This window comes from Condylura cristata, unplaced genomic scaffold, assembly GCF_000260355.1.
Source record: "Condylura cristata isolate star-nosed mole 26May11 unplaced genomic scaffold, ConCri1.0 scaffold00002, whole genome shotgun sequence".
NCBI lineage: Eukaryota > Metazoa > Chordata > Mammalia > Eulipotyphla > Talpidae > Condylura > Condylura cristata.
Window position 1 is genome coordinate 12,133,876 of NW_004567103.1, and position 12,733 is coordinate 12,146,608.

Consider the following 12,733-nt stretch of genomic DNA (forward strand, 5'->3'; position numbering starts at 1 on the left):
CGGATTTAGAGGCCAAAGCAGAGACTAGAGAAGGACTGTGGGAGGAGGCCTGTGGGCTGATAATAGGAGGGGCGGGGCGTTCGTTGGAAAAGGTTAGAATGGGAAGCCTTGTGGAGGTGCCTAGGTCTTTATCTCCCAGAGAACCTCCAACCGGGGGTAGGCCAAATGTCAGCACCACGGACAGCTCCAGTCGCGCCGAGGGTCTTGTCCAGTCTATTCCAGCTCACCACTTTTCCCTTTGGAGCACTGCTTCAGAAAAAGATCTCCTCTTCCCGAAGCTCTTTCCCTTCTCAGTAGCTGGCAGTTCTACTGTTATCCAAAGCCAGACAATTGATAATAGGATGAATTTAAATGGGGAGAATTTCCTTGACTTAAAATCTGTTTGTAAATAACAACGATTGGCTATAGAAAAAGAACCCTGAGCTCTCTTCCGACCGTACCCCATCTACTTCCTCACTGGAATAAGGGAAGGTGTGTAGAGTAGAGCATTAGGTATTTTCATCCCTCATTCCTACCCTTCCCCCCTGGCTTTCCAAACACCCAAAGACTCTCTATATACCACAAGGACTCCAGGCCTATTCCAGTCTCCCCCTGACTGCAGAGGCTTTCCTCTTTCCCCTCCCCCGATCCGTTCACCTGCTTATCAATTCAATGTGTGTCTTTTCTGCATTTCTAATTAATTGAACCTCCACAGGCTGCTCTTTGTAAGCTTTCTTCTTAACCAGAAATCAGTATTTGAGGTGAACAAGGTGCAGAAGCTAAAGAACAGGACAGATGGGGAGGGGGGATGAAAAAGAGAGGGCTTGGTGAGAGGAGCAGATACCAGAGAATCCAGTGGTAATAGTGGAAGGAAACTACTTTTCTTCAGCTGGAATTTGGGAGCTTTACAGCCAAGCTCCATGCTGACAGCACTATTTTGCCCTTAGAGGGTCAGGGCCAAGTGGGGTTCGGGCAGCTCTGGCCCCTCCAAGGATTTACCAGCCCATTCTTCCGGCATTTGCGAGTTGTACTCCAGCAGATTGTGCCTCAAGGTGAGTAGAGGTGAAGAAGAGAGGCTAGGGTCTCCCACTGAGGAGTAGGGAGGTGGGAGGGCTTAAGGAAGGGCCATTTGATCTGAGACTTTCTTCCTCAGGATATCTACTAGAAACTTCCCTGTTATATTCACCTCATGGAGAAGGAGTTGAGCTCAAAGGGAGGGGCAGAGTTTGCAGGAGTGGGCTGTTTGCCCTTGAATAAAAACCCAGCAGGAGCTTGAGAAGATGCCCCTGGAAAAGACCAGCATCCAACTCCTTGGGGCTAGCCAGCCCCTAGAATTATCTTGAGTTTTTCCAGAACCAGGAATCCTTGGTCAGGAGAAAACACACATTCTCAGTAGGTCATCCTCTCAGTAGGAAGCAAAACAAAATACATGACAATTAGAGGGGAGGAGTGAAAGGAAAAGGACAGTCCCTTGGAGAAAGATGCTGGCCATTTCTTAGAGCAGTTTTATGAATGAAGAGATTGGATAGGAAATCTGCCTTGAGTTAATATTACTTCTGCTGCTACTGATACCTAGAATGTGAATAATGCCTTCAGAGGTGACTCTCGAAGTGCATGACTGGACCATCAGCATCAGCACAGAATTGCTAGAAATGCTAATTCTTGAGCTCTATGCAGACCTACTGAATTTCTGAATCAGAAATTCTAGAGGAACAGCAGCAATCTGCATTTTAACAAGCTTTGCTGGAGATGCTGATATACCACAGTTTGAATTCAGGCAGCTGTGTTAGAATTTCTAAGCACCCTTTACATCCCTACTTTCATTTAATTCTACAATAATATAAATTGAATCAACTAAGAGAATGCAATTTTGATCCTAGTTGAATGATTATTTCATGCCAAGCACAGTGCTAAGCAACTTTTATATACCATCTCATTTAATTCTCACCACAGATTGTAATTGTTTATCTAGTTGGGAAACTGGGGAAGTGTTAATCTCACTCTAGTCCCTACAATGGGCCAGAATGTCCCGGGAGTCAATGCACTGCATCCTTTCACTCTTCAGGTTTGTTCTGGAAAGATGACATCACTCAGAACATGATGACCCAGGAGATGGAGCACATCAGCCGACCCCACCCCCAAGATCCATGTCTGAGGGATGGGCAGGCAGCCTTTACCACCAAAAACACTGGAGTGAGGTATGTAAGGCCTGTGGTCAGTCCATGCTCTCTGGTGGGCAGATGGAGTAGAGCTGGGATGGGTGTTGATGAATATTAATATTGCCTGAGATCTGCAGAAAACAGCTCTATGAGACTTTAGTGATGTCTGCCAAGGAAGAGTGAGTGGGTGTTAGCAAGGCGGCGTCCTGCTAATCATCTCTGTCTCTTCCAGGAGCAAGCATGAGGGGAAACTCCGACTCCTGTTCCCCAAGGTGAGACTCGAATGTCGTCTTGAGAATTTTAAATCCCTACCTTTGAATGCCATCTCTTTCCCTCTGGGGTGCCCTTTGCTGCCTCCTTCCTGACCCCTGGCTTCCTTTCTCACAGAGCCCAGTGTCCAAGGTGAACAGGGATCAGTGCTCTAGCTCCAAAGTGGTTTCAAATGCCCTGAAACGGGAGGTGGCCAAGCCTGTCAAGGTGAGGGGCTCAATTTTCCTGAGGTTGCGATCACGCTTAAATGAGGGAGGTAGGTATGAAGGAGGGAATGGGTATTGATGTATGAATGGATAAAGATGACCTGTGGGTATCCATATGAGAGAGTGGAGGTACAAGGCAGGTGCAGAGAGCCACTAAGGACGCAATGAGCCATAAGATCATGTATAAGTATAGATTTAATATACTCATTGTAAATGGCAGTTTTCAAAATTAAATGAAAGACTCTCCTTTTTTTTTTTTAAGATTTCTTTATTTATGCATACAAGAACTGGACCAGAGGTATGGGGGTGGGCGGCAGGGAGGGGTGCGAGGCTTCATCAGAGACAGGGCAGGGAGCAGAGTAGGAAGATCGACAGATACACACACCCAAGGGGAGCAGCGGGCTGGTCAGGAGAGTTCTGCCGCGCCATGTGGGTCAGCTCCCTAGTGGTGATGCAGTGGCTGTGGATGGCTTCATAGTGTTGCACTTTAACCTGTTGTGCCACCAGGGAGGGCCCAAGACCCTCCTTTTCTTCACACACTCCCTTGTATGTATGAAATAATAGCAAAGCTTCTTGGATAAATGAGAGGATCAGGCCAGATGCCTTCACACTCGGCACCCACCCACCTCATGCACCCTTGCTGTATTCTGTGTCCTGTAGAAGTGACCTGAGTGAGACTCTGAGGCATTCAGCGTGCTTCAACTGTTCATTGTCCAGATTGAAAATCACCCACCGAACATTCCCATCACCTTTATAGATGAGAAATTGGGGCTGAGACTGGTCAAGGGGCTTATTTACTGGTGAAGGCTGCAGGGCAGGTTCATGTGCCCGGACAGAGCAGTTCCCACAAGTCCCAGCCTCTTCTTCGGCATGGCCCTGCCCTTCTCAGACTCCAGCAAGCCCTGCACGCCTGGTGCTGGGCTGTCCCAAGCAGCAGACTCCTTCACACTGACAAGTGTTTGGAGACTAAGTCCTAAGTTACAAGAAAATGGAAACCAGAAGATACAAAGGCCACCCCAGGCAGAGAGACATGGTGCAAAAGCTGTCACTCAGGGACCTTTGGCATGTAAGCAGAACCATCAGTGGGAAAAGATAAGGCAGAAAGCAGGCCCAGAACTGACCAAAAACAGTCTCGTAGAGCGTGGTCAAAGTTTGGGATTTTAAGTGCAGCTGCAAGTAAGCTGAGAACACTTGAATGTCATCATGTGATCAACGGTTTTTAAAGGCCACTCTAGTGATGCTAGGGGTGGGTTATGCAGAGAGCAAGATGAAAACAGACTTGTAAAGAGCCAGTCATCTGGGTCCTGGGAAGACTGAGGGGTCTGGACAGTGAAGCTAACACCTTCATCCACAGGCAGCCTGCACCTTGGGGGGCTTCTAGCCCCTGTGCTCCCCAAGGAAGCTGGTCCTCACCCCCATGAGGTAGGAACTGGAATTCCTAAGCCTGGGTTGGTTGTTGGGTCAAGGCAGTCATCCTGGGGAGGCAACCCCGCTGTGGGGGGGTGGCTGGGAGCTACAATTCTCCAGCCTGGAGCCCACGTCTAAGGGAAAATCATGGGGTGTCTGTTGGGGCTTGGAGCAAGGGGGTGGGCACTCAGCTGGCGACCTTACTGGAACAGATAGGCACTGAAGTATTTGGGGGCAGGAGAGGAGGAAAGAGAGGGGTCACCTCCCCACATGCTGACTCCAACCCATTGTTTCTTCTTGTTTTAGGATTTCTTTAAGCCTCCCTCCATGGCGGGCCGCAACCTTGTAGCTGACTGAGACATTGTGCAAAGCCTCTCTGTCCTAGTACCCTCCCCTTGCCCTCCAGAGAGGCTGTTCCAGCATGACCCAAATCTGAATCATTAAAGTGGACATCCGTGTAGACACTTTCTGTGACTCTTTCTGAGGTAGAATGGTAGGGTTTGGACCTGGCTAGCATCTCTAGGAAATAGAAGAGTGGAGCTGGGGTGGGTAGGGGGTGAGGAGAGAGCAGAAGCTGGTGCTGGCAGAAGGCTGAGTTCTGTCTTGTTTTCCTTCCAGTGATCTTTCCTGCAGTGGGGAAAGCGAGGGTGGGACTACCCCTGAAAAGGCCGCCTTTTGCACCCACACCCAGAAGTGCCGTGTGGTCCCAGTGCCCATTCTTCCATGTCAGGCCTGGTCCCTGTGAGGGTTTCCACCTCCAGCATTAAGACCTTTGCCAGGGTGTCCCCAAACATCCAGCTCCCAGGAGTTTACAGAGGAGTGCTGTAGTCAACATGCACACATACACATGGCTTTTTGTTTGATTTTAAGATTCCTATTTTTATTTATTTATGCATACAAAAAATGGGGTATAGGCCAGAGGTGCAGGGGGTGAGAAGATTCACCAGAGACAAAGCAGGGAGCAGAACAGGTGGATCTACTGCAATACACTGTGAGGGGAGCAGCGGGGAGACAGGAGAGGTCTGCTGTGCCATGTGGGTCATCTTCCTGGCTGGGGATTGAACTAGTGTGCCAGCCTCAGGGGCTGAGGCCAGCTTGATAATGCTGAGACTTCAACCCCTGCAACACCAGGGAGCTCCCCCCGCCCCCCCCCACCCCCCATATTTACACGTTATGGCTCTTGCTTGTTTGGTCCTGGTAGCTTAGAATCTTACAAGGGCTCAGGGAACCTGACCTGATCATGTGACCACACCGTAGCTCAGTCCAACCAGACACCAGAATGTTCTATTTGCAAAGCTTTCTGCTTCTCTGAGAGGACTCAAAGGTGTAAGCAAATGGGCTTGAAACAAGATTTAGTTCCTCTAAGGAATGGCTTTTTGGATTTTGGCTACACATCTCACCCATGTAGCAGCAACCCAGAGTAAGTAAGTGACTATTCCTAGACCATACTGATAATCAGTCATGCTGCTGTTCTCACCATCTCCCCTCTCTGCGTTGAGTTTGGGGTGTAGCTAAACCCCACACTAGGTCATACTCTTCAATACCGAGTTCTCACTGACTCAGGCGCTCCCTACCAGTCGGTCCCATTTCCCGCCTGCCTTTCCAGTCATGTGCAAGCCTGTCTGCAACCCTGTGCTTTACTTGCTCAGCCTCTGTGTGTCTGGTTCTTGCCCTCAAAGGCCTTGCAGAGCCAGGGAAGTAGCCGTATGCACCTAGGGTCACTCCACAGGAGTGCACAGGGTTGGAAGCAGCAGGTGGCCTGCCCAGGCCCCTGGGCCACCTCTTGTGGCTGCAGGTAGACAGTTCCCATGTCACTAACAACTTCCCACCTCAAGCCCCAGGACTCACTTCTCCTTGTCCTGTGAGTTTTCCAGAATACCAGGAGAACTTACCTACCTAGACCCAGATGGGCCTCATGCACCTGGGGTTTAACACACCCTGGGCAACTCCCAATCCATTAAGGGCTTAATTTAATACAAAAATACCCAGATTCTTTCAGTCTTTGGAGGACACTTAATTCTCAGGAGTATACAGCGTGGTCACTTAACAGGCCCCAGTGAGAAGCAGCTCAGTCATCCATGATGATAATTATGATGATTAAAAATACAACATGGCTGACTTTTCTCCCTTCTTCAACTCACCAGACCTCTCACTTCTGACTTCTGGGATCATCTTCCACACAAACTACCTGCACCCAAGTGTTTGTCTGAGTCTGCTTTTAGAGCAACTCAAACTAAGCCTGGACAACCTTACAGGCCTGGGGGTAGAGGGTAGTTGTAAATAAGAAATATGTTCACTACTGCAGCATTTCTTGTTAATCATTTACTAACCCTCTGTTTACAGGGAAAAGTCCAAGCAATTTATCTGGTGCATTGAGCATTCAAGAGACTCCCTCTCGTCCTGCAGTGTTTTCTCCAGGCCACCACCTATTTGCTCCAGAAACCCAGCCCTACTCATATTTCCCAAAATGTGCCCAAAAGCTTCAAGCTCTTGGGCTCTCTCATATGTAGTTACCGGCACCCACAGTGTCCTGTCTCTGACACAGAGGCAGCCCATTCCCCAACCACCCTAACATCTGTTGTTTCCTGGTAAAGCTTACAAAGGTAACATGGATAGGGAGTGTTCAGAAAAACCTGATTATTCTGGAACAGAATTAATAGGTACAAGATGGGCGTTTTTAGAGAGGAAGATAAATTTAAGTTGTTATTGCAGAGGCACGGGCTAAATTATTGAACTTTGTTATTTGATAGAAAATGGAGAGCCACTGGAGGTTTTTTTGATGGGGGAGCAAGACAGTGAAAGCTGCTTTAAAAAATAACCTTACATTTCAGTACCAAGATGGATAACGGAGTGGGAAAAGAATGGGTATATTCTAGAAAGACTGTTTAAAATGGCAGGTGGTGGGGGGAGCGCTCAGGAGACTGTTCCTGCCTCGCCCACTGCTTCTCCTAGCAGTGTGTTTCAGTGCAATGGAGCAATAGATAGATAGATAGATAGATAGAGAGAGAGAGAGAGAGAGAGAGAGAGAGAGAGAGAGAGAGAGATAAAATGGTGGGTGTTTGCCACACAAGGACTTGAGCTTGAGTGAAAGAGGACATATACGAGAGAGATTTTTGAAGGATGAATGAAGAGGCCTTGGCAACTGTTATAGATTGAATCCTGTCCCCCAACATTTGTATGAACTCTAATCTCTGACATCTTAGAATGGGACCTGATTTAGAATGAGGCCGTTGCAGATGTAGCCAGTAAAATTAAGATGAGGTCTTTCAGATGGGTCCTATCCAATATGACGAGGTGTCCTTGTCAGAAATCTGGAGCCAGACACACACACATAGAAGACAATGTGATGAGACAGAGGACACGGATGGCCATCTTCAAGCCAAAGAGAAGGCCCCAGAAGGTGTTAAACCAGCTAATATCTTGATTTCAGACTTCTTGTCTCCAGAACTGTGAGAAGATAGATTTCTGTTTTTAAGCTAATGAGTTTATGGTACTTTGTTACACTAGCCCCAGGGAATTAATGCAGATGGCTGGATTTTTTGGAGAGAGGATCCATCACGGAATTTAGAGATATCCTGCCTGGGTGAATAATGATGTTACAGATATTGACTAGGGTTGATTAAGGGGAAGGAAACGGAGGTGTTCTTGTTCAGCGACACCAAAACAGTATTTCTCTCCTAGCTCACTACTTTTCCACTGGGTACCTGCTTATTTTCATCAGGCTTAAGGATACTACAATGTCTCCTATAAGTTTTGTTTGTAATTCTGCTTTTAGTAAAAGCACCTGGAGTAATTTGTGATATATATTTTTAAAGATTTATTTATTTCTGCATACAGAACTGGGTACAGGCCAGAGGCTCAGGGGTGATGAGAGGATTCACCAGAGACAGAGTGGGGAGCAGAATAGGCAGATTGATGAAGTACACTGCTGAGGGGAGCAGCGGGCAGGTCAGGAGAGGTCTGCCGCGCCATGTGGTCACCTCCAGGGCAGGGATTGAACTCATGTGGAAGTGGCTTTAGCTTCTTAGTGCTGCGCTTTAACCCGCTGCGCCACCAGGGAGGGCCCTAATTTGTAATATTTTACCTAAAAGAGACAATTTGGCTCAGTCTGATCAAAACCTTAGGTAAGTGCTGGCATAGAGGTTGTTTAGGCTGCAAGAAGAGGGAGACTGGAAAGAGTGGACCAGAGAGCCTGGAGAGTAAGTTGAAGGGGCATCAGTGAGTTGTGGGCAACTGAGTTCAGTTCTTCTGGGCTTTCTCTTAAAGTATTATATACCGTGTACCTCACAATCTATCTTCTGCAATAGAGAAAAAGAAAGTTCTCTGTGGGCTCCATCCCCACTGGGGAAGGGGCTGCACTACAGGAAACTGACTTCCTCATACTTCCAGGCTTGTCATGACGAGACTGTCAAAACAGATTCCCATGGGGCTCTAATGCTGTGGTAACAGATTAGCTGTACAGGTGAGGCATGTCAGATTACACCTGCTTGTAGCTGGTGGATGCATTAATGGCTGGGGTTGAAAGAGAACTCAAGAAGGTGCAAGATGGAGCAGTAAGCAGTGTCTAATAGATTTTTTTTAACTGGATGAGAAATTGTCCAAATTATTCTTCTTTAAAATATCTAGGAGGACCCTCCCTGGTGGCACAGTGGGTTAAAGCACAGCACTAAGAAGCTAAAGCCACTTCAGCATGAGTTCGATCCCCACCCTGGAGGTGACCCACATGGCTCGGCAGACCTCTCTTGTCTTCCGGCTGCTCCCCTCAGCAGTGTACTTCATCGATTGTCTGTTCTACTCCCCACTCTGTTGCTGGTGAAGCCTCTCACAGCCCCCACACCTCTGACCTGTACCCCAGTTCTGTATGCATAAATAAATAAATCTTTAATAATAATAATAATAAAACACCACAGAGCTAGCAGGAGAGTGAAAAGGAACTGACCCAGATCGATAGCTGGGAAAGGAGCAGAAGCCACATATGGTAAACCTAATAGCCAGGGTCACTTTGGACTGAGGAGATTTTTCATCCTAAAAAGCAGATGGAAGACTAATTTGACAGCTTAGGGAGCCAGAGGAGTAGCTGTCAGTGTCCAGCACCTGTGAAAAGCAGTCTACCAAATTGCTTTTGGTTTTGGCCTGAGGCAAAGAAGCAAAGCCTAGGAAGAAGGTTCAAGGGAAGTAAATCAGCCCTTGCTCAGATCGAATCACCATGGTCTTAAAATGGATTAAGATTCTACCAAATTGCTGTTAATCGTAAGCATTTGCACAACTCAATGAAGCCTTTCTAAGATTTTAAATCACTTCTACTAATTTTTCAAATATTATGCTCTACACAATAGATAACCAAAACCCAGTTATTCTAGTGCAAAAGAACTGTGGTTACTATGTTCAAGCATATAGCTGTCTGATTGTAATTTTTAACCAGGAACTAGAAATCACAGAAAATGAGATAGAAAGAATCAAATTTCTCAAAATATATGAGGCAAAAAAAAAAAACAAAAAAACAAAGAGAGCTAGAAAAAATTCTTTTCATAGTTTTGAGACTTCAATATCCTTTTGACAGTAATTGATAGATCAAGCAGGCAGAAAACCAATAAAGATACAGATGATTGGGTTTTCCAGCTCTGAACAGAACTATCAATCACCTTGACTTAATCGACATTTAGAATACTCTATGCAACAACAGCCAAATACTCATTCTTCTCAAGTTCACATAGTACTTTCATCAAGATAGACCACACTTAAATGTGGAAGAGTAGAAGCCATGCAAAATACGTTCCTAGACCACAATGGAATTATACTGGAAGTTAATAACAGAAAGACAGTTGGAAAATCTCCAAATGGTGAGTGGAGAAAGAAGATATGGCATAAATACACAGTGGGATATTATTCCGCTGTATAAGAAAAAAAGTTGAGATCTAGCTGACTTTTGGATGAATTTGGCCAAGTACTGACAACATGTGAGAGGCCCAAAGAGATGTTCCTGTGTATATTCCTCTGGTTCTCTCCATGGTTGTCTATGAGTTGACAAAGATTTATATTCTTTTACCTGCCCATACTTTCATAAATAGATCCTTCGTTAAACTTCTTATTTGTGGGCTCTCCCTGGTGATGCAATGGGTTAGAGTGCAGCACTATGAAGCTATCACAGTCACTGCAGTGCAAGTTTGATCCCCAGCCAAGGAGCTGACACACAAGGGAGGCAGACCTCTCCTGACCTGCCCACTGCTCCCCTCAGCAGTGTATTTCAGTAGATCCGTCTGTTCTGCTCCCTAAACTGTCCCTGGTGAATCCTCTCACCCCCTGCCCTGCACCTCTGGCCTGTACCCCAGTTCTGTATGCATAAATAAATAATCTTAAAAAATAATCTCCCCATAGTCATAGTCCTGTGAAACTGTTGACAATAAAAGATAAGTTATCTACAATTATGCTAGCAGTTGATTTCTTTAAAAAAAAAAACTAAAGTGATGGAAAGAGGATCAAGTAAGAAAATACCTTAAGTTTGCCCTATCTTTACCCAATTTTCTTTTCTTTTTAAAAAAATATTTATTTATTTATGCATATGGAACTGGGGTACAGGTCAGAAGTGCAGGGGTGGCGAGAGGCTTCCCCAGAGACAGAGTGGGGAGCAGAATAGGCAAGTCGATGAAGTACACTGCTGCAGGAGCAGTGGGTGACACACGAGAGGTCTGCTGCGCCATGTGGGTCACCTCTGGGCCGGGGATTGAACTCACATTAAAGTGGCTACAGCCTGCTTGCAGTGCTACATCCTAACTCCTGCACCACCAGGGAGGGCCCCTCTTTACCCAATTTTCTGCCCAGGATACTGACTTACATGAACTACTTCAATGAACTCCCTCTTCCTTTGTACTGTCCCCTGACCAGGACCATGGGAATACATAGGACATCAGAGGAGAAATGAGGAAAATTATTCCCTTCATATCCCAGCTCCCTCCCTGAGAAGTTGTGTTTGAGCCGGCTTCCCTGGCACACATGTGCAAGAGGAAGCATGTACAAGGCTATAAGTAGCAATACTACTCATGATCACCAAGACTGAGGATAATTCAAAAGTCACATTTTGTTGCTTACAGTTTTATAAATTATAAAGAAACATGATGAACCAGAGAATGGATAATGGTTACTTCAGGAGGTAATGACTAGGAAACAGAGTAAGGCTTCCTTAGTGCTGTTAATGGTCTATTTCTAGCTAAAAACTACCAAGTCTTTCTGGAGGAATGGCTGCTTCCCTGTTTGAGTTAAAAAAAAAGGGGGGGGGCCTAGAACATCTGGGAGTGACAGAAAGCAAAGGAACTTTCAGTGACATTTCAAAGGAACACCAGAGTCTGTTTAAAGGGACTTTAAAAAAAAAGATTTATTTATTTATGCATACAGAACTGGTGTACAGGTCAGAAGTACAGGAGCAGTGAGAGGATTTACTAGAGACAGATTGGGGAGCAGAACAGGCTGACTAATGAAGTGCACTGCTGAGGGGAGCAGCAGGAAGGTCAGGAGAGGTCTGCTGCACCATGTGGGTCACCTCCAGGACTAGGGATCGAACTCACACTGAAGTGGCTGCGGCCAGCTTGCACTGCTGCACTTTAACACACTGCACCACCAGGGAGGGCCCTAAAGGATCTTTTAATGATGCCCCTAGCACAATTTGAACATCAAAAACAACTGATGGAGACACATTGAGTATACATAAATCCATACTTCCACAGTAGTGCTCACATAAGAAAAATCATAAAACTTTTTTGAAACTTGTTTGTCACTGTTGGAGGTAATTTTTTGTATCAGCTCATTAATTTTCAAAGAGTTGTAAAAGAGAAAGAATGCACTAAGATGGTGCATTCTCTTTCTAGCTGGAATTGGACTCCAACTGATGAAAGTTCCTTGGAAATAGTACCAGGTGGCAAATGTCAAAGAAATGATAGCATTGGGGGGAAATCACCATTTTCAATCTCTAATAAAGTAATTTAGACTAGAGTCCTCAATAAATGGGAAAACCATTAGGTAGATATTCTCAGTGTCAAAATATCATCCCATGGACTATATACTGGTCACAAGAGGAAAACATGACTTTAAATTCAGTGATCTGACTCTTCACCATAAACCATTGATGAATGTTGGCTCTGCTAAGTGTGGGACAATCAAATATGCACATCCTGGAACAACACAGTTGACAGCCTGGGGCAGCACCCACTAGGACCACATGTGTCACCTATGACAGACCCATGACTTCTGTTAGCCTGTTCCAATCAATTTCTAGCTTACAGGGGAAAGCCAAAACATTTTACGTAGAGCAAGATATTACAAGGAAACATTCAGACAACTCCCAAATTCTTAAAAAGAATTTGGTCCCTTCAGCAAGGCAAAGTAAAAAATGGAGGGATGAGGAGCAGTGTCTATAGTAATTTAAAGACAATTATGAAACAACCGAACAAATGGTGGTTTTGACTCTAGGTTGAACAAAACAGCTGGAAAAGAAGTATTTTTGGAAACTGAGGAATTTAAATATGAACTGAGGGTTAAATATGAGGAAATTATGGCAAATTTGGTTAGTTGTCACAATGACATTTTGGTTATGGGAAAATATTCTTATTTCTTGGAGATACATATGAAACGTTTATAAAAGAAATATGATCTCTATAATTTCATTTTAAATACTAAAAAAGGAAAGAATATGGCAACATATTAGTAACTGTTAAGTGTATG

General features: G+C 45.4%; 1 protein-coding gene across 1 annotated transcript in view; it reads left to right on the forward strand.

Annotated features, from left to right (window-relative positions):
* Nucleotides 1–4,488, forward strand: part of LOC101636724 (regulated endocrine-specific protein 18-like) — a 6,830-nt gene extending 2,342 nt beyond the window's left edge. The window contains exons 2-7 of the mRNA XM_012725248.1: nucleotides 845–1,031; nucleotides 2,045–2,177; nucleotides 2,371–2,410; nucleotides 2,526–2,664; nucleotides 3,969–4,036; nucleotides 4,328–4,488. Of these exons, the coding sequence (XP_012580702.1) occupies nucleotides 845–1,031; nucleotides 2,045–2,177; nucleotides 2,371–2,410; nucleotides 2,526–2,664; nucleotides 3,969–4,036; nucleotides 4,328–4,378 (618 nt within the window). The 3' untranslated portion in view covers nucleotides 4,379–4,488. The remainder of the gene's footprint in view (nucleotides 1–844; nucleotides 1,032–2,044; nucleotides 2,178–2,370; nucleotides 2,411–2,525; nucleotides 2,665–3,968; nucleotides 4,037–4,327) is intronic.
* The last annotated feature ends 8,245 nt before the right edge of the window (nucleotides 4,489–12,733 follow it).